Source organism: Esox lucius, chromosome 7, assembly GCF_011004845.1.
Source record: "Esox lucius isolate fEsoLuc1 chromosome 7, fEsoLuc1.pri, whole genome shotgun sequence".
In the NCBI taxonomy this organism is placed as follows: Eukaryota; Metazoa; Chordata; class Actinopteri; order Esociformes; family Esocidae; genus Esox; species Esox lucius.
This window is the reverse complement of record NC_047575.1, coordinates 30,325,800-30,352,862: the sequence shown is the minus strand read 5'-3', so window position 1 is coordinate 30,352,862 and position 27,063 is coordinate 30,325,800. Positions and strand designations below refer to the sequence as shown.

General features: G+C 42.9%; 1 protein-coding gene across 2 annotated transcripts; it reads right to left on the bottom strand.

The window, feature by feature from the left end:
- Nucleotides 1–583: 583 nt before the first annotated feature.
- nova1 (NOVA alternative splicing regulator 1) lies at nt 584–26,818 on the bottom strand. Of its 2 annotated transcripts, none has more exons than XM_010870790.5 (4): nt 26,142–26,818; nt 16,714–16,857; nt 9,210–9,376; nt 584–8,760 (listed from the first exon to the last, which is right to left on the bottom strand). In XM_010870790.5, the coding sequence occupies exons 1-4, from the start codon at nt 26,293–26,295 to the stop codon at nt 7,738–7,740; spliced, it is 1,488 nt and encodes a 495-aa protein (XP_010869092.1). In that variant the 5' UTR covers nt 26,296–26,818; the 3' UTR covers nt 584–7,737. The 2 variants fall into 2 exon arrangements, with proteins under 2 accessions (XP_010869092.1, XP_010869093.1); XM_010870791.5 differs by lacking the exon at nt 26,142–26,818 and adding an exon at nt 20,052–20,365.
- Between the last annotated feature and the right edge of the window lie 245 nt (nt 26,819–27,063).

Here is a 27,063-nt window from a genome sequence, read left to right as displayed (position 1 = left end):
TGTATATTTCCTATTCAAACTGATTTCATGTATTTTGTCACGGTAAAAAAGGGGATTTCTAAGTGACCCCAAACGTTTGAAGCAACTTCCTAATAGACTCTTCTTGTTCTGGACTGTCTTACAACATTTTTAAATCCTAGTAAAATGCAGCACTTGGAGATGTAATAAAAACCACTTTATAAAATTACTGTTATTGTTAAACACTGGTTTAGAAGTTATTGTTATGGAGGATGTCACATGACACAGAAGGAGTAATGGAGCAGTGAACAGCTCAGTAATGTAGGAGAGACAGAAGGTTTATGGCCCCTGATTCCACTGAACATCAACGGGTTTTGAGAACGAGGCAAAGAGAGAGGATGGAAAGAATTAATGAAATATTAATTTAACTGTTAGATCAACGGTATAGTTTACCCAAAATATGCACAATAGATCTGTAGTTATGACTTTAGTTGTGTCAAATAATTGTTCATAAGCAAACACTCAGCACCCCATCGCGAACAGAACCTTTCTGTTTTGAACTCAACACTTTTCACTCCAATGAGACAGAGTAGAGGTGGAGGAGAATAAAGGAACAGAAGACAAGTGATGCTAAAATGAACATTTATAATGACTCTTTGTTGCTGTTGCCGTCGCAAAAATAATCTTTAAAAAACAATTCAATATATTAACACTGAAATGCTGACTTCACTGGTAGTCCACGAGTCATAAAACACAACTCACTGATTTTTTTTACAAACACAATACTACAGTTACATTAAATAGTCATTACCCTTAAATCTATTAATGAATGATGTTCAGATAAACTGATAACAATTTAAAAAAAGTTCACAAAAATTACACTTTAAAATCCTTTCATTCTCTCTTCATAATTTCTGTTGTCATTGATCAACAGTTTATTGTTATACAAGGAACTGCTTCGAAGACATTTCACTGAGGAAAGCAGTAAATAGACTGGCAGCATAGAAAATATTGGCATGTTAAGTCAATGTAAAACAATGTAATGTTTTTGGGAGGGTAATGGGATTGGAAAGTGAACCGTCCCAGTGCTAGCCACAATTTCAATGTCGGCTTGCTGGCTTTTGGCTCAGTTGCGATTTATTTGGCACTCATATGCAAATATGTCAATAAATACTCTCACCCGTACTTCACTAAAATGGCACAAGGAAAGATAGGGCTGCCCTTTTATCATTAAGATTGAGAGTGTATCTATGTGAAGGCATCCAAGCAAATGCTTCATGATGTGAAAGTGTGAAAGTACAAATTAGGCCTGGACTATCAAATAGTATTTTCTAGATCTCAATATAGAGACACTAGAATCATTCCAATTGTCTTAGTATCAGCTAACATTTTACTTATGCTGACAGTCCATTTGTTGAGATGAAAACCAAAAAGATTTAAAAAACAAAACACAAAATAATATTTACAATGGCGCTAAAAAGAGGTGCAGGGCATCTTCATGCTTTTTTTAATCAACATTTCAGTTGGCGTTCTACCCTGCAGAATTGTCCGGATGACAGGAAAATGAAGAAACACAGAAAAATCTAAAGGAAAATTCATACAGTTGTAGTCTGAGCAAAGTTTGGAAATAACCCTGGGGTGAAAAAAATCCAAACAAACAGGTGAGCACGTAAAAGGATGGATAAGGTCAACTAAGTTAATTGGAGGGTCAAAGATAAAATGGCCAGTTGGTAGAAATCCTTCCTTCCTCCCATTATTGAGAGGAATGGGATCAGCATTATTTTCCATTCAAAGTAAGAATACAATGACAAGTGCTCAACACAACAGCACAAATAATCGTAATGTCAAATAGGCTGAAAAGATAATAGCTAGAGGGGAAAGGAAGGGGCACGCAGCCTAAATCATCTACGTTTAATGGAATCCTCCTAAGGAAGATCCTTGGGGGATAGATGAATGTCCAGATTACATTTGGAGAAAAACTAATTAGGTGTGGAATGGTGTTGACTAAGTTTGGCACTCAGTAGTGGAGGGGTTCGAACATTTGGTGGGGGGGTAGTAGCAGTGTATGGCAGAAGGAATTGACAGAGAGTCATGCATGTGGCAAAGTAGTTTTCCAACACTGTTTTAAATTACACAGGGTTCTAACAGGTTGAGTCGTCAAATCACTGTCACGGACAGCAGTATGACCGAGGCAATCTAATTCTGCTGGTGCTATTTGTCTCCGATTTGAAAATGATATCAGTGAGACCATGGGTTTGCATTCTGTGAAGTAACAAATGAGGACTCTGATAACACCACATTGAGACATTATATGAGGTTTACCGTGCTTTCAATGCCTACATTTTCATAAAAATACTCCCACCCTCCTGATATCAAGGCAGCAGAATGCAACATGACAAGATGGAGTGCTTCCAATCTAAGTACCCTCTCCCTCATTTAAAGAGAAATTTGCTCACTGCAATTTAAAAAAATCTTTGCTAGGGAATGGACAAGCCATATTGGGAGGACTCACGTGCCACCTTTTCAAAATAGTCTGATACACAAACCCCTCTCATCATTCATGAGAGACCCAAAACGTTAAGAGAAAAAAAAATTAACAATAACATCAGAGCAACAGCAAAGAATGACAAAAGCAAGTGTAAGTTAACATGGTTTGCTTTGTTTCACATCCAATAATAGGAGATGTCATTTGTAAAAAGGTATGACCCCATTGATCAGTAAAGTGCATTTATGCAACACCAAACAAACAGGATAATGTTGACAGCGAATTGGAAGTGTTGATCAAAAAATATCTGGGTTATGACTGTGGCCATGTCTGGCCTACCTGACTATAGCTGAAACTGGTTTTGACATAATACTGTGTGTTAAATCTACATGTAGTTGACATTCCAGCCCTGAATTCACATTAAAAGACTGATAAACATTTAACAGAAAAAAATTGCAAATGGGAGTACATTCATAGATTAGATCTGGCCTTTTAAGCTGTGGTATAAAAAATCTTAAAAAATATCACACAGGTTTTACTGAGGTTTAACCTGATATAAAAAAATGCATGCCTGGTATTCTAGAAAGCAAAACACAAGAATAACACTGAATAACATTTTCGCGTTTGCTTGTTTCACATTTGTAATACTCCTCATGGTACCTTAAGAAAACAAAACCGAGGCTGTGATAAAGACATGGACTCAGTGTATGAGAAGTTGATCTGAGATGTATTGTATTTGGGCCAACATGACAATAATGGGCTGCTTCCCAACTTTTGAAAATAAAAAACTTTTTAAATGAGGCGGTATTAACTTAAGTGCTCTACAACTGACTGCATGCAACGTTATGTATTTGAATGTTACGAGAACACCTTGCTATTTTTTTTTCTGTTTATTTTTTCCCTCGATAATTCACTTTGATACCATGCAATAGAAGACGTGCAAAAAGATAACACCTAACTCCACGAAACACATTTTGTCTGATCGTTAATGGCTATGTTATGAATGCTTATAACATGTTATGCTTAGTCCATGCTGGCCTATAGAGACATTTGTGAAAAACAGCAGTGCTTAAGCCACAGGTCAAACGAACACACAGGGGATGCATGGAGTGTAAAACAACATGGATCCATAAAAATCACAATCTTTAGCTCTTATTCTATGTAGCTATGGGGTAAAACAATGCACAAAATAGTTTTTCGTCCTTTGTTTTCTTAAGTTATGTATTTGATTATCTTTTCTTAACTTAAAAACATTGTTTGATTGGCACTTGATCAGCACTTCTAAAACAAGTTATTAATATCTAACATTGGATCGCACATCTACAATTTCAGAAGCTGCAGAGGTCTAGTTTGGCACATGTTGTACTATAGTCTATTATTAATGTTACTATCTTACCAATACTGTATAGTATTCTATACACCTCGTTTTATGCCCGTCTTTTAGATCAGGTTTCTAATCAACAGACCAGACATATTTTTCAACTAAAATATTTTGTATATTTCACTTATCAAATAGCAGCATTTCATTAACTTACAAAAAGTACATGGAAACCTATTCATTCAAAATCTTAGTAATTCCAAAGGTTCATACAACAGACAGAACAAAAACACAAAACAGGACAACATGCTACTATATTGCTTCCAATATTCTTTACATTTTTGTTACGGTCAAACTAAATCATCAATGACAGAAATAAGGACGCCACCTGTCGATGATGAGTCATCGTAATGCACAAACAAATCGCGAAGCTAATCTTAATCAGGCTTAGTTGGCACTCATCATCATCCACACAAAGATAACATAGAGTTTCACATTGTATCGACAACGCTGGACTGCATTTGGACTACAAACTAGAATAGCTACAATAAAGTACATATAGATCATGTTGACATGACATTTTCCACAGAAATGAATTTCTAGTCATTTTTCAGATAAGAGGATATGCATAAAGGATGTCACCGTTTCAGCATGAGGTCACAGACAAGTTCCCAACTTTCTCTCATTTACTTATGCTTTCTTTAGTTAGGAGGCTGAATAGATGCTCTGTTTGGTCAACCAGCAAACATTTGCTCATTCAACCAAAACACATAACCCTTCCCTTAAAAGGTAATAGATCACGGTGTAGGCCTGTGTAAATCCTACTTGTTCTTCCTTTAGTGGGGAATTTGAAACCGTAGTTTGAACCAATGTTGCTGGTTAGTTTTGTCGGGTTTCACAGTTTGGAGGCAGGTGTTATCTGTGCATTTCCACTGGGCTGTGAAAATATTTGCATACCCTTATGACCTATAGTGCATAACTCCTATCAATCACTTCGGCACTCCCTGCAACCCCAGACGTCAGAGCCTAAGAGTAGACAAGACAGGAGGAAGGTGAGAGAGGGGAGAAGAGAGAGAAGGGAATCTGGATATAGGTGTTTTCTGAATTAGACGAAAAGGGGGCATATGGGTGGGGTAAATGTCTAAAGAAAGAGAAGGAAAAGTGATGACCAAAGAGAGAGAGAGTGAGAAAGCGTGAGAGAGAGACAGAGAGACAGAGAGAGAGGAGTTGCAATGTATAGATCAGATAGCTCTAAAGTAGTCTCTCTCTTAACCAAGTCTAGTTGCATTGCTTATATTATTAAATTCACCATAGATTTGTGCTTCTATTTTAATTCAGTGATAAAATGTCGGGAGGTTAGGGCAAAAACATGAAGGTTCCAATGAGTGCTGTTATTCGTCATAGCACATCCCTTCAGAAATACAGTGAAAGGGAAATGTGTATTCAGTGAGTCAAGGTAATGGGGCTCGAGGCTGGTGCAATGCCATGCAGAACGCTCAAACACAAAGTAGATAGCAAGGTGGGGTCGAGGTACGGCAGACATTCCTTAGAATAACTGCTGAGTTGGTTGGAGGAGGGGCCTGGTCAATTCACTCATAATGCGGAGTGCTGCTGTTAAAACGGCGGGTAGGCAGCAGTGACATGCGTTTTTAACCCACACAACACCACTGGTGCCATCCCTTCGTCCTTGTGTTATCGGAAGTCAGTCACAGAGCTTTGGGTGCATAAGGCTATGGAGAAACATGTGAAATGTATTCTGGGACTGCTGTGCAGGAAAATCAATGTGAGTCATTGGAGTTACTAAAAGACAACATGGTTGACCGATGACTCTGGACTGATCAGTAGAAGAGACTCCCATCGAATATGAACGTGTAGCAGCTCTCTGCTGTGCAATGTTATTGGTAAACCAAAACATCTTCAGGACACCACGTCGTGGATGTCCCGGTGAGATGCTTCTTATCACTCGGCTCAGCTGGTTTTGCTCTACTACATGCAATGCATGTGCTCCAGCAGTACGCCTATTTCTTGGATATGTACATCAAAACACGAGCCAATAACACTTGGCTCAAAGAAGGGACGGACACATTCTGTGTCTTGGTTGTGTCTCACAGTGCAGTCATAAGAGACCCAGTGTACTCGGATGAAAACCAATGGATAGCAGCGCAGACGCAAAGCAAGGGAAATCTGTGTTTCCTAATGCTCCAGAAGAACCTGCAACCTTACAGAATGTAAGCGAAGGGTTTCGGCAACATATTATGCACTACGGCCAGTTTAAGCTAGCATTTATAACTACTTTAGGTAAGATAACAGGTTGGCCTGACCAACTTCATAAACACTTGACTCCATATTGGTATTGACTGATTGTGAGTAATGGTTCACAGAAAACTCCAAATGTGTTTCAGTCCAAATGTGTTTCATAGTGACTCCATTTATTTCTCATTAGTGTCTCCGTAGATGTCTCTAGCCACCCTGGATGTAAAGCAATCATCTCCTCACTCGCAGATAAGGTTCAATACTGCTTTTTTTAACAAAGCTGCTTTGTAGTGCTTCATTCCCTTGAGGATTCTTCCAGTTAGATGTTTCTTCAATGTAAAAGGTAATGTAAGATACATCGGGTTTGCTATAGTGCTGAGGGATTTAATTATGTCCCAAGGCATAACATCAGGTGGCAAACTGAAAATACAGGGCCAATTCATGACAATAGGGGGAAAAAAGATTGGTTTTAAACCAGTAACTATGTTATTCCGATCTAAACTGTGGCACAAGAAACTGTTCTCTACAGCAGCTAAAGGAGAACTGTGATTTAGTGGAGTAAAGTATTAACTGATAGAATAGAATAGAATCCTGTTCTCCTTTGCTCACATGAAGGCAGAACTAGATACCGTAAACTACAGAGGAGTGGATAATGCCTGGCATCTTACAATCACATAGAGGGAGAGCAACCTTCAAAGGGACTTTCAAATTAGGTGATAAAGGAGATAAAGGCCTATCTGAAGTTATGTTTTTGTAGCACCAAAAGTGGTGAGTATGTGGGTGGCGGTATACATATATGAACGTGTGTGTGTGTGTGTGTGTGTACATTCCTGTGCCTCCCCTACCCTCTCAAATTGAACATTTGACCCCTGATCTACACTCATATAGTTACTGTGCAGTTCTGGGTTTAAACTATACATATCTGTCACTGCAACTCAACATTTGATCTTTGTTAATAACAAAATAACTATAATACTGTCTTTACATTCATGTCAACCCGAATTCACAGGTTTAAATAATCTACACGTGTTTGAATGAGACCATATTTCAATAAATAGTTGATGAAAATAAAAAGGATAAAAAACCAAATTGTAAAAACCTCAAATCTGATTAAAATTATACAGTGATTAATATTGTGAGCTCCATTAAGAATTTAGATTAAAATGGCTGCCTAATAGTTTTGGACGACCTCAGGTGCTCGTCACTTAACCTCTCTCATGAAGACAAGGCCGTTTGCTTTGTTGACACCGAGCAAGGCTAAGGTCAAAGGAAAAAGGCATGAGCAAACAGCTATCGTTGCTCTTTTAGCTCGTCTGGAATCTCAACTGACTCTCAACTCACCGGGAGCGGAGGTCTGCAACCGAAGCTGAAAAACCAAATAAGAGAAAAACGGAAGAGAGCGAAAGCTATGAGGTTTTTGAAGGGGGCTGAAATCATGTGGACTCACCCCTGGATCTGCAGCTTGGCAGTGGACCAGTTCAGCTTTACTCTGATCACCGTCATCAAAAGGACTTGACACAACTTTTAAAAAACATCAGGACCTCGGTCCTAAAAACACAATCACATCACACTTATCTTGTTTTTCTCTCCGGCTTCTCCTCTGTGATCTTCTCTTTTTAATACTGAAATATTTAACAGATATTTGGACGTTGTTTCCCTCTCCGTGACCCTCCATTCCCTGTCTGTTCTCTGTCTCCATCCTTTATGTCATCTTTTTCTCCGTTTAGCCCACCTTCTGGGGGTTGGTGGCACGCACACCCTGCTCATATGTGATCCGCTGGCTGATCAGATACTGGGCTGCCTGTGTAGCTGCCGGCGACCCGGTTATGGTAACTTTACGGTTCCGGGTGCCGGGGATGAACTCTCCCTTTTTGGAGATCTGGATGCGGGCGCCTGTCAGCTCCTGGTACTCTACCAGGGTTTTCCCGCCTTTCCCCAGGATGGCGCCCACCAGGTTCTCAGGCACGGCAATCTCCACCACGTCCTTGGCCCCGTCACCCAGCTTCTCTGTGGCCAGCATCGAGGAGGCCATCAGCGTAGAGGAGGCGTTCAAATAGCCGTTGGAGGCCCCCGTCGCGGCGGCCAGCGAGCCCAGCGAGAAGCCCCCCAAGCCGGCTGCGGGATGGCCAGAGCCGCCGGAGGCATCGCTGGCGTAGGAGGCCAGAAGGTTGGCGGCGGCGGCGGCTGCCGGGTTAGCGCTAGCGGCCACAGCGGCCAGGACCCCGGAGGCGGCGGCGGGGTTGAGGCCCAGGCCCAGGGTGTTGGTGTTGTAGCCGTAGCTGGCCAGGGTGTTGAGGGCAGAGGTGATGGCCAGCAAGTCGTTGCCAGAGAAGCTGGATATGGTGCCCGGGAACCCACCCATTCCCGCCAGGCCGGCCTGGCCCAGGAGGCTGGAGGCGGTGGCGGCGGCGGCGGCGGCGGCATTGGGGAGGACCTCGGCAGAGTTTGCGTAAGGGGAACCGGTGGGGTTGGAGTTGGCCACAGGGCCCGAGATGTTGGAGTAGCTGATGTTGAGGCAGCTGCTGCTCTGAGGGTCCTCCTGGATCTTCTGCACGATGATCTCCACGGCTTTGCGGTTCTGCTCGGGCTCCCCGCTGATGGTCACCACGCGCTCCTGCAGGTTGATGCCTTCGGGCTTCTGGGACAGCTGCACCCAGGCACCAGACTGCTCCATCACCGCCTTGACCGTGGCCCCCCCCTTCCCAATGATGAGCCCAGCCGTGCTGTTGGGCACGATCAGCTTAGCCTGCAGAGGAATGAAGTGAGCCAGAGAGAAGGGAGGGAGGGACAGAGAGATCGGACAGTCAGAAAGCCGGAGAACAAGTCACCGAGTCATTCTACTAGACCAGCCCCCTGCTTTACTCAGCAATTCGTTAATCCAAGGGGTTAAGGCTGCAGCTGCCGTCCAACTCTGTGGCACTATAGAAGACCTGGGGGGCTGTTAAAAATAACCCCATGTCCTCACATTTTCCTGACCCTGCCAGCGCTCCGCTTGTGGACCAGACAACCCGGTAAGACAAACCCGCCCCGTCAAACAAAGTGGGCCATTAGCGGAGCGTGTGGCTTCAGGACTCTTCCCCTCTACGCTGTTGACATGTCCGACAGACAGGCAGGGAGGGAACATGCTTTCATCCGGCCCGCGCTGAGAAAGCTGGCGGTGAAGAGCTTGCCGTGCGTGAGTGGATGGGGCCTTACCTGTTTGACTCGGTCGGGGTTGACCGTGGTCTGTGGCTGCAGTATGCTGACGGGCTCTGTCTTCTGGGCGCTCTGAGGCATCTCGCGGACCTTCTCGGCGATGAAGTTATGGACGCCGTTCAGAGCCTCGACCGTACCCTGTACCAGACACACACGCTCTGTGGTTCCTGTGTGGACACAACAGACATGTCAATGTGTAACCCGAATCTTCAGCATCACAGAGCTGTGACACCTTAGAGTTTTGGTCCAAGTTAAGTTAAGGAAACAGGTTTCTGGGCAGGAACGTCCTGGATGACTATTACCAGTGCCAGGATGAACAAAGCAACCATAACACAACTCAATAGATACTTTGCACTGGAAACCGGCAGATTTGATAACACCGTTCCTTTAAGCAGGGTGGGGGGTGAGGGGGTAATTGCTAACCTATCCCATAATACCCCCATTTAGGTGTGCCAGAATAGAGCAGCTGAAAGAGAAGAAAGGACAAGCTCGGGTAACAAACCACTGGGGGGACAAAGGATTCCTCCTAAATGATCTAACTCTCCCAGAGCCCTGAAATGATGGGCCTGTCCTTGCCCCTTCAACCCCCCCACACACACCCTTTGCTCTTTCTTGGCTACTTTTTACACCCCCATTATCAGTCTATTGGAATTATGTTGCCGTGGAAACAGGTGATGCAACAATACATCCTTCCCACAGCCTGCGTGCCTCCTTCAAGGCTTTCACTACTGTTATCTAGCACGCTCTTTCTCCCATTCCTTACCGTGATGCTCATTTAAATACCTCTACACACACATCGTGCATTCAATCTTATAGGAGTTTAGAACACACACTGCATCGTGATTTGTCTATTAAAATACAACTACAAATCAATTAATTGTTTTTTAAAAAATATTTCCTGAAGGACAATCAGATACTTGGGGGAACCTTTGAACATGAGTCCTCTTAGAGAGGGGTCTTTTGTGAGGAAGACCAGCTGGCTAGCACTGGCCTATTCATTTTGCAGGCAGCATTGCTCCTGCCAGCCTGGGCCATTTGTGTTCATTTCCTTTTAATGTGATTCCATCTTGCCTTACATGATTGGGTGACACACATCTGCTCTTACAAGCACCTGTCGACATTCAGGAAGTGTCTGTCAGAGTTGTGAAAACACACAGCCCACACAGACTGGGGCTGGTACGGTCTCACTCAAACTCGATCCAAATCCCAACTCTGGCTGGTCTCCAGTGTTTCCATCTTGGAGTTCAAAGTGAAGTCATTTAATCAATGCGGCTTTTACTAGTTTTGTTATGTGATATGGACTGTCCCTATGGGGCAACTACTGTAGGTGGCATTATGAGTCTCACTGCTGCCTCGCCTAAGAAGCTCATCAGCGACCCTGGATGGGAGAACAGATGCTGCTAAAAATGGCGTTGGAGTAGGAGGAACTCCTTCCTCTCGTCTAAAGATAATATCCCAATGGGACGTGGACATCGCCATACGTAGGGTCGCGTCTTTTGGATGGGATGTTAAACAGGTCTCCTGTCTACTTCTCTGTAATCACAAAAAAAATAAATCAATAGCACTTATTGTAAGAGTCGGGGGGTTAACCCGAGTTCAACCTGGACCTGTTTGCAGCATGGCTACCTAATTATCCCCTTTAATCCAACCACAGGAAAATGAAGTATGACATCAACAGAAACACCACGGATCTAAAGGAGTTAAGTTCTACAACTTTTTCCAGACACTGTTTGGAGTATACAATGGTCCACCTTTAAAGGCATGTCACCATAACGCTGCATGGAGGAGGCAGGACAGGGAGAACGGAGGACTTCTAAGAACAGAGCTGTGAAGCAACAAAAACACAGACTACACACGAGAGCGGAAGCACTGCAAATAACGGCCGACAACACACACTAGGGAAGAATGAACCCAAACAGGGACAGCGAACAGGAACACAGGTGAGGGCAACACCAAAAATGAACAGGTGTCGGTGCTCCAAACGAGGGAGAGGTCACTGGATTCCACTGGCACGGCAGACGTGACTGTCATCCAGTGACTACTGAGAACCCAGATCGTTTCTTTCTAGACAGTTTGGGTGGGACTGTGGTTATTATGAGCAGCTATAATGCAGGTTCAGATATGTACATACAGTTGCACTCATAAGTTTGCATACCCTGGCAGAAACTGGGACATTTTGGCATTGATTTTGAAAATATGACTGATCATGCAAAAATATATATTTTATTTAAGGATAGTGATCATATGAAGCCATTTATTATCACATAGTTGTTTGGCTCCTTTTTAAATCATAATGATAACAGAAATCACCCAAATGGCCCTGATCAAAAGTTTATATACCCTTGAATGTTTGGCCTTGTTACAGACACACAAGGTGACACACACTGGTTAAAATGGCAATTAAAGGTGAATTTCCCACATCTGTGGCTTTTTAAATTGCACTTAGTGTCTGTGTATAAAATAGCCAATGAGTTTGTTAGCTTTCACAAGGATGCACTGAGCAGGTTAGATACTGAGCCCTGGGGAGCAGAAAATAACTGTCAAAAGACCTGAGTAACAAGATAATAGAAATGTATAAAGATGGAAAAGGATCTAAAAAGATATCCAAAGCCTTGCAAATGCTGGTCAGTACTGTTCAATCACTTATTAAAAAGTAGAACATTTGGGGATCACTTGATACCAAGCCAAGGTCAGGTAGACCAAGAAAGATTTCAGCCAAAACTGCCAGAAGAATTGTTTGGGATACAAAGAAAAACCCACAGGTAACCTCAGGAGAAATACAGGCTGCTCTGGAAAAAGATGGTGTGGTTGTTTCAAGGAGCACAATACGACGATACTTGAACATAAATGAGCTGCATGGTCGAGTTGCCATAATGAAGCCTTTACTGCGCCAATGCCATAAAAAAGCCCTGGTTACAATATGTCAACAACACCTTGATACGCCTCACAGCTTCTGGCACACTGTAATTTGAAGTGACGAGACCAAAATAGAGCTTTAGGGTCACATCCATAAGAGCTATGTTTGGAGAAGGGTCAACAAGGCCTATAGTGAACAGAATACCATCCCCACTGTGAAGCATGGTGGTGGCTCACTGATGTTTTGGAGGTGTGTGAGTTCTAAGGCACAGGGAATCTTGTGAAAATTGATGGCAAGATGAATGCAGCATGTTGTCAGAAAATACTGGCAGACAATTTGCATTCTTCTGCACAAAAGCTGTGCATGAGATGCTCTTGGGCTTTCCAGCACGACAATGACCCTAAGCACAAGGCCAAGTTGACCCTCCAGTGGTTACAGTAGAAAAAAGTGAAGGTTCTGGAGTGGCCATCACAGTCTCCTGACCTTGATATCATCGAGCCACTCTGGGGAGATCTCAAACATGCGATTTATGCAGGACGACCAAAGACTTTGCATGACCTGGAGGCATTTTGCCAAGATGAATGGGCAGCTTTACCACCTGCACGAATTCAGGGCCTCATAAACAACTATTACAAAAGACTGCACGCTGTCATTGATGCTAAAGGGGGAAATACACAGTATTAAGAACTAAGGGTATGCAGACTTTTGAACAGGGGTCAGTTCAGTTTTTACTTTGTTGCCATGTGTTGTTTTATGATTGTGCCATTCTGTTATGACCTACAGTTAAATGTGACTCCCATAAGAAATAAAAGACACGTGTTTTGCCTGCTCACTCATGTTTTCTTTAAAAATGGTACATATATTACCAATTCTCCAAGGGTATGCAAACGTTAGAGCAGAACTGTAACACATGTTAAGCTGGGCTCTGGCACACAGGACTGCAGTTCCAGAGGCATAATGAAGAAGGACTGATTCTGGAGTCCATTGGTTCACTCCATAGCCTTAGCCTGCAGTTGTTCAACTGCGTGGGGAGATAAAGAACAACCACCTATCTGCATTTCACTCGAAATATTATAAGGCTGTCTTGAAAGCATTTCAGTGAGGTTACTTCATTTTGTGACTTGCTTTTTGATGACTACCTCATCCAATCGGATTGACTTTGCTGTTGCTTTTCAGGGTGAGGTAAGTTTTTCTGGTTTTCAGCTAATCGGACACTAATACACTAATGCAGATACATTAATGTGTATGTTGGTGTCGCCCAGTGTAACAATATACTAGCTGGGCTGACAGCCAACTGCACAGAGCACAGAGTCTGGGTTTCTGCTTCTATTATCTTTGTGTCTTTAACATTTGTAGCTTCTGTAAATAGTGTGTGTGAGCGCGCGCATGCAGGTTTGTGTGCACATCCGCAACCACGCGCCTGTATTTGTGAAGACATGCATGTGTACAGTGTGTGGTTCCCACACTAGGGTGGGCTAAACCTTTCATAGGGGTAAACATACTCAGGTGAGGAAACCTGGCGTAGTGAGAAAAGCAGCTTGAACACAGCTGGGGAAGGGTCGAGAAAGAAGAGGAGAAAGTGAAACCCCATCTCTGGGCCTAACCCCCCCCCCACCCCCAAGTCTCCTCACACACAGTCATGCATCATCCACCCCTCGACCGTCTCCAGTCATCTGTCTCAGACCGCCACGGCAGGTCTCGGCTGGACATGTCGCAGTCCCGTAGAGGCCGTCCGCCATTCATGGTCTGATGCGTTAAATGACGGCGGGTGGGTGTCCTAACAGGGGCTGTCACTCCGGACTGCTGGAGGAAATGTCTGTGGGTCACCTTGTTGCGCAGAAGGACAGGGAGGGCCAGTGTTACAGCGTTAAATGTAACCTGTGTGTATTGGTACTAACATGGTATGCCAACACATGCTGCTCATAGCACAACACCAAATGGAGATGGAAAGGAATTCCAATGTTATGTTTGTTCCAAAAAAATCTTTGAAATAATGAAATAACTTACGTTATGTTAGCAGCGGGGAATAAACAAGGGTAAGCAAAAGGTTACAGATTTGTACGAAACAAGTTTTGGTTTTTAATGTTAAATTACAGGTGCAAACTACACTCTGGAGCAAATGGCTCATCCATCCGGTGCTAAACATCCACCAGAGCACACATGCAAGGGGGATACAAACATACCTCCTGGAAGAGGACTTCTGGCCCACTGTGTGAGATGTTATAGTTTCATTTGTTCTCTTTTTTGGAGGGGAGGGTGGAGGGCCTAGCAGCATCTAAACGAATCCCTGTCAACACCCTTTCCCTGAAATCCTCACTCATCACAGTAATTAGGAGGGGGAGAGGCTGAGCAGGTGGTGTTTTATCAACATATCCACCATCCAAAGACCAAGAGGAAACATGAGCACAACGGCCTCAATACGTCTAGGTAGACAAGTAGAACTGCCCTTCCTGAGTTCACGTCATCGTGTCACGGTGACTCTTCAAAAACACTGCCTGGCAGACCAAATGCTGTGGCCAGTGGGCTGACCGGCCCATAGTGTAGGGTACCGAAGGAGAATCTCCCGCTAACCCGGTGATGATTAGGTTCTCCACTCCAATAAGTGAATTAACTTTGCTCTGTGAAATGCAACTGTCCATCACAATCTCTAGTATTTCAAATGATTTCCCATTGTTCTGGAAATGACATGTGTCATTTTAGAGTGGCCACACACCTGCCTCTAGTTTGCTGGATTGCTTCAATAAGCAAGACATTGATTTATTTTTTATAATTTGCCACCTGCAACTGGAAAGAGAAAATATTTGCCCAATTCAAGAAAAACGCAATCGTTGCTAATAACAGGCTTGTTGAATATGCTCTTAAGCATGTTCTCTTACTCCTGCATTACACCAACCTGCTGGAAACTCAGATGCATGTTCTCTTACACATGCATTACACCGGCCAGCTGGAAACTCTGATGCATGTTCTATTACTCCTGCATTACACTGACCTGCTGGAAACAGTATCCAGACAGATGATAGTTAAAAGCTACATTACCAACAATAAATCCAGTATTGCAATAGCAGGACCAGGGACAGGAGTGTAAAACATGTTTACCCTAAAAGGGCATTGTATTTTACTTCAACTCTTTGCCAAGGTTCAATCATTCCCATCTACGGTTTATTCAAAGCACAGTACATAAAGCTTTCCACTCATCAGAAAATAGGCCATATTTTAGCCAATACATTATGATTTTTGCAGGCCGTTTATTCCTTCTTTTCTTCATGTAGATCATCTAAAACCCAATATCACATAGAATTGGCAGAGGTTGGGGAAAGAAATTATTTTTCAATGGCTTAATCTTGACAGCCTGTAAGTAGCAAAGAAACATAGTTCTGGAGTACAATTTATTGAGGCAATCACAGAGTTTACTATAAGCTGTATATTTTAAAAGTATAAAAGCCAGAACATACATTCCTTCCCAATGATGTACCAGGGTGGTATAGACAACCTGATTTCAGTTCAAAAGTACCACATTCAGCTGCCTATGTGTTGACAATAAGCAATCAGTAAAATTAAAACAAGATAATTTGGTTTCAATCAGTTACCACAGAAGACATCTGGACACAATCAACAGTGGGCCCCTGCACACCTGTTATTTTTCATCAGGTCGAAGCTTCCTCAGACATGAAGGACAAACTCTGACACGTTTCTGCAGCTACAGGGTATTTGTGTCCCGAGGACAAGATGCTTCCCAACCAACCATGTGGAGCAGCAACCTCCATCAGTGTGGGGTCACTGAGCATCATTTTCCATTTCCATCATGTTGCAATTTTTTTTATAAACAAGGCCCTGTTGGAAGACTTGTGCATTCAAAGTAGTACCTTATAGGTACTGTGCGTTGGAGAATTCACTGTCCCACCTCACAGTAAAATTAAAGCCCACTATAAAAACCAAAGGGGCTTGGAGGATCCTTTCAGGGTTCTTAATTGGAACTGTATGGGAAACCCATAAGTTCTTCGAGGGGAACAAGTAAACCAATATTTCAAAGAACTCCTTTTAATGGTTTCTCAAATAACCTTTTGATGAAGAACACCCCTCAACAGTCCACCCTAGAATGTTCTTCAAAAGGAACCATTAGTGGTTCCTCAAACCATTTGAGGAACCATTAAGAAAGGGGTTCTTCATAGAACTTGCAGGGGTTCCCCAACAATTTCAGTTGAAGAACCCCTAAAAGTTCCTCCAGGAACATTTTATTTTTTAGAGTGTAGGCAGCTAAGGCAGGAAATGTATAAGAAGTGATCATTGCAATGTAGCAGAATGAAGAATCATAGTACTTCTGAATACAGACTTTACACAGAAACCAAATCAGCTTCATGCTAAGAGTGCAGTCAAACTGAAAGAGGTACACCAGCGAACTGCTACTACTGAGTATGTAACATGTGGGGCTTCTGCATGGATCTCACCTGGATAAAAATACAGGTCACTGGAAGGCTGAATTTAATTGTTAAGTTTCCCGTGTTTGAATTCAAAGTGCAGTTTAACCAACATAAAACACAGTCTTGTACTGAACTTGGATCAAGAGACTGCCATGTTTTAAGAAGCCCTATCTTGTGTGTAAGCCTTTCCATTGGAATAACGTGATCTGGGATGGTGGGGTCTACTTACCTGGGTAGAAGTCTTTGGATTTGGAAAGCTTGATTGTGGCGCCCGTCTCTTTCTGTAGCTGTACGATGGTCTGGCCACCCTTGCCAATTATAGAGCCGGCTGCATAGCTGGGGATCAGCACCTTCAGGAAGTACTCACCCTCCTCTGGAGGGACAGACAGACCAAGAGACAGGTCAGCGTCAGAGCCAGTAAAGAAGCTCTAGTCGCTCTAGAAGCTCTACTACGCATCACCACTCAACTCTGTTCCTGGAGACCTCTCCTGTAGCAGTTTACCAGCTACCTTTTAGAATGAAATGCACTAGATTAGGGTTTGAAGATCTCTAGGAACGGGTTGTAGAGAGAACCTGAGAGACCAGGGACAGATTTGAACAGAGAACCTTTCAGACGGTAGCTCTACAGAAACAGAGTTGGAAGAGAATCTAGAAGACGGTAGCTCTCCAGGAACAGATTTGGGGAGGTCGGATATACACCATGCTGGAGGTAATTCGGCCATACATGTCTGCAGCACGGATCAAACTACAAGTCACATTCAGAGAGCATCTCTTCCGGCTCCATTCAATAATTCCCAATAACAACATGTAAGCATCAGATGTATTGAATACATTTGAATAGCTAGCCACATAGCTTCTTGTGAGTATAGCACTTTGGTACGTAGGAATCTAGGGAGTTGTGTGATTCTTTTGTAACCTCTAGTCCCACATTTCATGTCAGTTTGGTGACACATTCTGTGTTCTGTCCCAGATTTCCTGTGCAGTAAATGCTGACCTCGTTTCCAGTTTGCAGAGGTCTAAATTTAACTGTTTAAAGGAGTTGTAGTATTCTTTTTTTTACAAATCTCACTGAGAAAATATGTAATTCCAACCAGAAATCATGAATACTATTACTTCTTTCTGAATCCTACAAAAATGGGAAGCATGAAGAAAATGGAATTATTTGAAAATCATAATATAAAAATATACCTCACAGAAACCTACATTAGGTCAAAACACAAAAATGCCATATGCTTGCAAAGCATGATATCTAACCCCTTGTCATCCTAAGCAATGACTGATAGGGATGCGAGCATAAGGGACTGAAATCCCTCAGATTTGTTAACTCAGAATACTGCCAAGAAGACTGACTCAATCTCCAATCTTTTAAAAGGGGTTCAATGGCTTACAGTACTGTCTTGCATTACCCAGTGACTGACATCATGTCAGTTCAAAGAATTGACAGGCCAAACCTTACCTACTGAGCAAATTACATTGAAAAGATGTCTTTCAAATGATTTTGCTCAATGGGTATGGTCTTTATATTTTGAATCGAGAATCTTCCTTTCTACACTCATACTGGCTAATCAAGAAGGTTTAATTATTATCCATTTGTTGTCTGCATTTATTCTGGCAAACCCAATTCTAATATATTGGTCTTTTGATCAGAGATTGGATTGGCAGAATACTAAAACAATTGGTAAAGTATTTTTATAAAAATCGGGTTGTCTCTGCAAAAAGCCTGTGCCAAACCAGACACATCCAGATTGGGTAAGGGTTAAGTTAACTCAAGAGCAACCAACCCAATGTTGGATTTGACTGTGAATATCAACCTAAATCAGGTTGTGCTACCCCAGATATAAGTCATCAACAGGAGAGATAGATATGCATTCTCTGTATGTACCTGTGTGCACAATTACTACCTGACACCAACCCTAGAAACCGAATAGATTATAGTAGCCTACATAATTATTTAAATATCTGTGCTGGCCCAGAAAATATTGTACATTTCCAACTACTCTTTTTAACACAGATATTTCAATGAATGACGTCAGTTTGGGACATCTTCAATGCCTCCACCAGCGGTTAGGGTGACGTCACTGTTGAGAAGCACGTTTAAAGAACTGTTCATATCTGTATATGAACGTGTTTAGAATACAGACCAGAACAAAAAAGATTATGACCCTGATATTTTACATTATCCTTCTCAGGGTGAAATTTGGGTGCCAACGTATGTGTGTGTGTGTCGTCGTTGTATAGATTCATGCAGGGGGATGAATCTGCCGGCTCGTTCAGGGATGATGAATGGATGGATGATGTCTGTACACAGCCATGTCAGTGTTTTAACTGACCTTCTGTTTGCCTCCGAAATGGGCTCATTAGATTCTCATCATAATGAAAGTGGCACTTTGAAATCTAAGGATTTCGTAGTCAGTCTACGCGTCGGCTTTCTACTGATTTTCATAACATGCCCCTTGTGTTTCCTTTGGATTTCTTCCAATATGGTCATGACATTTTGTTTTGTCACATCCAAAATTGATCAGTTTTGTTACTTCAGACCCAAGATCCATCATTGCTGCTCACGTGTTACACCTCTAGTACCAACACTTACATTAAAATCTGCACCACTTTCAACACATCTAGTCCATCAAAATATTTATTTTGTACATCACACCGATAATTTCGGAGAATATTCATCCTTCCTCAATCTACTGGAGCGAAACCATTATGGCAGCTTTACACTCTGACACGAACCATACTCTTTCAGCCAAGGCCCTTTTCTGGTTGAATTTCTGCTGCCTCCATTCATCTTTCCCGTTTAGAGAAAACAGTGTAATGATTATAGATGACCTTGATGGAAAAGTAAAGACCATGGCATGGACATTGTCATTATGGAACTACACTCTTTTCTCCTGTCAGAGGACAAATATCTGTCAGCTCTCCACACAGGTCCAACTGAATCGGAATGGAAATGTGATGTTTCAGAGCTGCTGTTGGCGGGGTGCAGTCCCTATATCTATGTGTCTTAAAACCAGGGTGAACTCAGCATGGGAGGACACGCCGTGGGGATTCACTCCATTGCCCTCACAGCAGCATTCACTGTCATTAGTCAATAATTATGTCTGTCTTAGCGTCTGAAGAATCACAGTAACAGGTTTCAATGGCGTCATGTGGTAGAGTAAACATGGCAATCTGTTGCTGCAATACGCCAGGGGAATGGAAGCAGTGTGGGGCAGGTTGGGGGAGCTGAGCCAGTCGGGGTGTTGAGATCAAACCCCATGCATCCCACACTGGAGGGGCGGCTTGAAGGAGAGGCACTGACACCGAGCCAAACATGTTTAGTGAAGTCACTCACGGGGGGTGGGTCAGGAGGAAATGCCTTGTGACCAGCCTCTACCCCTTCCCACCACCCCTCCAAATACCCAGTCTGCATGTCAATGGACCAAACTGCCGCTGGCAGGCAGCAAGGACGATGGAACAAAACTGGCAATAATGAGCGGATGAGATTTTTTAGGAGGTCGAAAATATGAAGAGTTGAGCGTGATAAATGAATTCAACAAGTCATGACAAAGAGAGTTTGGCTCTTACCCATTCTGAGATTTGCAGTTAAAATCCTCTGTCAGATCGCCATCAATGCCGGGGTACAATCTGGTAAGGGTACCTAAACAGTAGGCTAGGCATAGGTGCAATGGTGGCGTTGAGGAATGCGGCCAGTCAACCTTTTTCACCGAAGTCTAATACATCAGTGGGTGTGAAAAAAAAAGATTTCAGCGCAGCATCCAAGCCATGCCTGCAGCTGGCTAGAGCCTCAATTGTCTGAGAAAATGCTAATGCCGGCTCTCAGTGTTTTCAGTGAAAGACGCCACGCATTGTTCAAGCCTGCACCGGTTTGAAGGGGGGGGGTCTTCCCTGCCGCATCACCCTTTTCACTGCTCTCATCCATATTCATCGAGTGGCCCGTCTGTCTGCAGCAGCGTGGACGATTGACAACTCGACTGGCCAATCGGCAGCCTCCTCCCCAAGCGCGTCATGTCCCCTCCCCCCTTGCCTGTCCCCCCAAAATTTTGATTTTCTCCGCCGCTCCGCCTCTTTTGACGCAGCTCTATAAAGCGTAGCGGCCCATTCACTTTCTTTTTCATTGGAAAATGACAAAAAGCTAATCTAGCAGTGGGGTCGGTTTGTGCGTTTCATTGGAGAGATTCTGGGGTGACCTTGAGCAACGGCTGAAAAGGTGTGTGTGGACGGTGAAGGAGGTGGAGAGGAGTGATCTGAGCGTGCACGGTACATCCCCCTCCCCATCTCTCCCACCCTCTTTCCTTGGACGGCCATGTTTGAGCAGTTGGGAGGGAGGGAGGGAGGGGGGACTATCCACCACTGCAAATGGCAGTGCCGCAGAATGGTCGGGTGGGGGTGGTGGGACGGGAAGGGGGGGCGAAGCCAATCACTATGTCTATAAATCATATAGACTGTAGGAGAGCGATCCGCGTGTAGGTTGGCTCCACTCAATAGTCATTTCCAGGGAACCTCAGGAAACGCTGGTCACATTTGCCTGGCCGCTTCGTACACATTCTAGATACATACGTCGGTGCGTTTAAATCACAGCGCAAACAGATGGAATAACGAAAGCACATTAGCATCTGGGCAAATATCTTGCAGTAAATTCTACCGATAAAATGTTAATTGTGGGGCCAGGCTGGTGTCTCTGAGCAGGCTCCCTCCTCTCTCCCTCTGCCACCTGGCAAATTCATAGTCCGCTCACGTCACATCGCTCTGCAAGGGCACCTGTGTCTTTCAACAAAAAAAATACATCAGCTCACATTCCCATGCCAACCTTTCCATTAGCAACATTACCATATCATACCTAATCCTTCAGCTACACAGGCTTAGGAAAGGCACCCGAGCCAGCAAGAGGGGCTCAGGACATGAGCAATTACAGGCTAAATTAGCATGGCCAATAAATAAAACAAATTGTGTTTTGAGGAGAGGGGTGCTACCGGTAAAAAAGAAGCAAGAGGCTACCTCTGCATGGAGTTGGCAGTAATTCTCCGGCAAGCCAAAATGCACAATAGGCATTCATCAATAAAAACCACCAGCACCATACCCCTTTGTTATGGTAACTGCCATTCATGTTAATGACCAACAGGAATGATGTGATCAATATCAGACATAGTGTGCCTAAAGACCAAAAGGACTGGGGTTCATCCAGCTGTGTTATCAGAAAAAACTACAATGAAACCGAAATTACATGACCATAAGACACAATTATTCATTCTGTTTACTGCATTATGCAATAATGCAATACAACTTTTCTCCAAGATAATGGGACTGTCTTATCAATACATAGTAAATGTGCACCTGTCATTTAACATTACCATTCCACTAATCAGGATTTGTTCCATATCACATTATTGGTTGCTTATACAGGCAAGTAAGGTCCAAAGATAGACAAAGTCATTTAGTAGGCTACAGCAGCTGTGAGAAAAACAGCATATTCTCTATCAGAGAGAGCCTTCAGGCAACTTGACATAAAAAAAGTAAACACCAACATAGCGTTTAGCCACTAGCTGCCAGAACAGCTCCAATGCATCTGGGCTTAGATTCTAAAAGTGTCTAAAACTCTATTTCAGGGATACAACACCCTTTCTCCAGAAAAATATTCCATAATTCAGTGTTTTGTTTATGGTGGTGGAAAACGCTGTCTCAGGCGCTATTCCAGAATCTCCCATTAGTGTTCAGTTGGGATGACATCTGTTGACTGAGACGGCCATGGTGGCAGATCATGAAGAATCAACTAGTTGAGGCATCACATAAGCTCTTGTCAAATGTGCCCCAACAATCACCTGTTTTTCAAAGCCACTTCCTATAGCTATAATAGTAATAGTAAAAGTAATGGGCAACTTTTGATACATTGCCTTAAGCATGGTAGGATCTGCTTAAAATCGTATCTGCTTCCATTTAAAAATGCCTAAGTCATTCAGAGCAAATTCCAGCAGTGATCGTTTTGATACTTTCATAAATTGGCACTCCAGGACCATTGGTCCCACAACCTTGGAGTTGTAATCTCCATGAACAAACTGAACTACATGAGACATGAGTTGTAATCTCCATGAACAAACTGAACTACATGAGACATGAGTTGTAATCTCCATGAACAAACTGAACTACATGAGACATGAGTTGTAATCTCCATGAACAAACTGAACTACATGAGACACGAGTTGTAATCTCCATGAACAAACTGAACTACATGAGACACACCTTTAATCACTTATTTTGATATACAATATTTCTGCCATTAACAACAGAAGCACCATCTCCAGAAATATCAATGAAATGTTATTCAGGGGTCCAAGGACTGAAACCATATTATATAATATATAGCTCTGGAAATAATTTCTGGAAAAGGAAAGAAAAAGGTGAAAAAGGAAAGAAAAAGGTGCAGTGGTCTCAAAATGTTTTCCGGAGCTGTATATTATATTACATATTATAACTGTTTGCGCTATTATTTTCCCATTTTTTGAGACGAATAGTTCTCAAATGGTACATAGTGTGGTGACCAAAACTTGTGAGATATAAGAAGGTGGACCAAATCATCTGGTTACACATGATGCAACTCAGTCCAGTGGTGGTGTTATGAATAACCTTTGACTCCAAAAGAACCTTTTGAATCTAGTCAGCTCCGCCTAGATGTCCCGCTCTACCGAAGCAACACATCCACATTAGGGCTGATGGCGTCACAGCGACTGCTCAAATGCCATTTTAAAAATGTTCATATATTGACTTTTAATTTTTTATTTATTTTTTAACATCCCACTTAAGAAATCTTCAAAAATGTTATTACAGAATTTATAGGCCAAGATCTTTAAATACTCCTTAAATTGTGGTCATCTTAAATGCCATGGCCAAAGTGAGCGCAATCAGAATTGTAACCCTTGAGATGCCAATCAAGACCATCATTATACTGAGCCATTTGTAGTACTCAGGGGGAAACTTTGCGGTTTTCTGTAGACTTACATGGAAGCGGGGAACATTGCAATTCTTTACATACTTCAACAGGGAAAACAAGATCCAGTACCGTAAATTTAATTTCAGAGTAGATTTCAGTACAGTTCAGTAGAGTACGGTTCAGTCCAGTATAGTAAATGCTGACAGCCAGAGTATGTGAGACGGTGCATTACAGGTAAGACATCACATTGCTCCAATTAATAACCAGTTTATAATAGAAATAAAACATATACCGGCCATATATCACACCCCCTCACGCCTTATTGCATATGTGTAGTTCAGCACAGTTCAGTACAGTAATTACAGTACAGTAAGTAAAGTGAAGAACAGCACACTCAGTAATCAGTCTTTTAGGTACACCCTTCTAGTACCAAGGTGGACCCCCTCTTCCTCCAGAACAGCCAGACTTCTTTGAGTGATGGAGTCTACCAGGTTTTGGAAATGATCAACAGGAATGTGGGTCAACAGGGACGTGGGTCCATAAGGATGTGGGTCCATAGGGATGGGGGTCCATAGGGACGGGGGTCCATAGGGATGTGGGTCAACAGGGATGTGGGTCCATAGGGAAGTGGGTCCATAGGGATGTGGGTCCATATGAATGGGGGTCAACATGGATGTGGGTCCATAGGAATGGGGGTCAACAGGGATGTGGGTCCATAGGGATGGGGGTCAACAGGGATGTGGGTCCATAGGGATGTGGGTCAACGGAGATGTGGGTCCATAGGGATGTGGGTCAACAGGGATGTGGGTCCATAGGGATTTGGGTCCATAGGGATGTGGGTCAACAGGGATGTGGGTCAAAGGGGATGGGGGTACATAGGGATGTGGGTCAACAGGGATGTGAGTCCATGCTGACACAACAGAATCATGCTGATGCTGCAATTTGGACAGGTTGTACAGTTGTGCTGCAAATGGCTTGTTCCAAACCCAAAACGCTCTATTTGGTTGAGGTCTGGGGACAGCGCAGTAAACTGACTCAAGTAAACTGAACTCACTGTCATCTTTCTTGAACAACAACACTATAGCCATGAAGGGACGCACCTGGTCAGCAACAATGTTCAGATACACCATGGTGTTCAAACATTGCTGAACTGGTATCAGGTGCCAGCGTGTCTGGTAGCGATGATCATACCAAGCTCCAAGTCACATAGATATCACGGCATTTGAGTTACTGTATAATTGAAAGTTAGAATAGGCAATACAAGTAATCCATCTGCCTGCATTGCATAACAAGCCATGGTCAAGTGACTTACTGTCTGTAGGAGTTATCAATTTTCATGAACGGGGCGTTGTGCTTTATAACTGGCCATAATTAAACTAGTAATTCCTTATTTCGCCATACATTTATAGAATTCCTAAATACATCAGTTCATTAAAAATGCCACAACATCACTGAGTGTATTTTACTAATGCATAGTTCAGTACATTAAAGAACATTCAACCCCATGCCAAATGGCTTCAGATCCCACCACTGTCCATTTCAGATACACGTGTAAACAGTGAGGTGAAAATGTCATAATTTTACACAGCAGAAACAGGGACATGAGCTACGAAGGCAAGTGTGGCCGCAAAGGCAAAAAGGGTGAAAGAGTGACAATGGAGGAAATTCCATCAAGGGGGAAATGAGCTAAAGGCTTGGACCCTGGGTCATTGCTGCTTGAAGCTATATTAGGGTTTGTTAGATGTGTGACTTGTACAAATATTTCAAATTAATGCTTAAAATGCTTTACCACCATGTCACAATCACGTCATTTTGTGTTTTCACTTAACGTCATAGGTTATTCATGGATCAGTTGTTTTTTATACTCCGTGTGGTAGTCTACCAGTTTATAGTGGCTATAGGTAGACCATTTTAGTCTGCAGATGGTAATTGGTGAATTACATTGGGTGCTACGAGGAGTAAAGATTTACTTACTGGACTTAATGGAGAATATATCTGCAGAAGCAAAGTGTGGCGTCTAAAGTAAATAGCCATGACACATGCTGAAGATCTAAGTTATTCACAATTGTAGTTTATGATTATGTTTCAACAATAAAACATTTAAATTTCTTGTTTGGTATTTTTCTTAAGTGTACTGTCAATGTCCATCTAATTGTCAATGTCCATCTAATTAAGTCTACTAAAAGGTTCCATGATGAGAGTGCCTCTTCTACACCATCAATTTTCCACTCAATGGAAAACAATAGGGAATCTCCAGGTGTACAACATAAAGAGGTGGCGGGGTTGAAACCTGACAGATGCCAAATGGGGCACTATCACTCTAACTGTACAAAGACTGGTTTGTATTTTATTTGAAGATGTATCAAGAGACTGATGGCTAGACTGATAACTGCTACAGTTGGCATTTCAGATAGGCTACACTGATGCAATTGGCTTTGAAACACTGCACGTTTGTGAAACAGGCTATAAAAGTATTACAATAAAAACCAACAAAAGTAGAAATAGTAACATATTGGGCAACTAGCTTCATCGTTATTTCACCTGATTGGGTACAAGTGAAAAAGTAGTAATTTCTAAGCAGTTTTCTAAGATATCGGTATGTCAAATGGGCTGATGACAAGTTACATTCCCTCACACTGTGGCTGTAACATGAGTTAGCTTACTGCAACATGAGTTACTGCATGACACGCTGAAGACAATGTATCTGACCAAGGACTAGTGCAATGTCTTACCTCCCGTGTTCGTGCGCTTGGTACAGCAGTCCTCCTCCGTCGGAGTTAGTGGTCGTTTACGTGAGTCGGGGGGATCCGACTCCATGTGGGTCTGTTGACTGTGAAGAGGATTCAAGAAAATCCCATTTTGTTCAACTGCTCCACCGGCCATCATTTTCCGACTGTCAGTTTGTACCTAATTTACGTTATTCCACAGCGCCTTCACAACATTACATGTAGACCTATAGAAGGGAGTTCTCACAAAATAATCAAAGTTTTTCCGTTTGGACTTAAACGTCTTCACGTTATTCTTTTTGAGAGCACCAAAATGACAAGCAACACAGCGCATTCGGTCCTGCTTGTTCTTCTCGACTCCGCTTGCAGTTGGCTGATATGAGCGTCACCGAAAGCTAAATATAAAAATCCATTGAGTGAAATGCATTCATTAGCGCGCTCCTATCACGTCAAAAGCTTTGTGTTCTTTGTGGCCTATTGCCTGAGAATAATACGCAATAGTCCATCGATGTGACTTAAAATGATGCCGTAAGTCAGCAGAGACATGAACTAGCCTATCAAAAAGGTCAAACAGCTGGAAGATATTCGCAAAATATCTCGGAAAGAAATATACTTTTAAGTCATCTTCACGACATCTTCTGGGATAAACCTGTAAGACTATAAGTGGATGGCAGTTCGACTGCAGTCGCCCAAGTACAGCTGTTGTTATTGTTGTCTTTGAAGTGCAAGAGGGAAATCTTTTTTCAGAGCTCAAGTAGAACACTGCCGCTGACCGGTAAAAGAAGCACACGAGCCACCAGGGCATCTTCAGCCGGAAGGCTGTGAATCAGCATCCACGTTTTTGCTCCATGGTCATGCCTCTGGTCCAAAATAGCAGTTAAGCAGCTGCCACATTTAACATTGATATAAACTGCGAAAACTAGCCAAA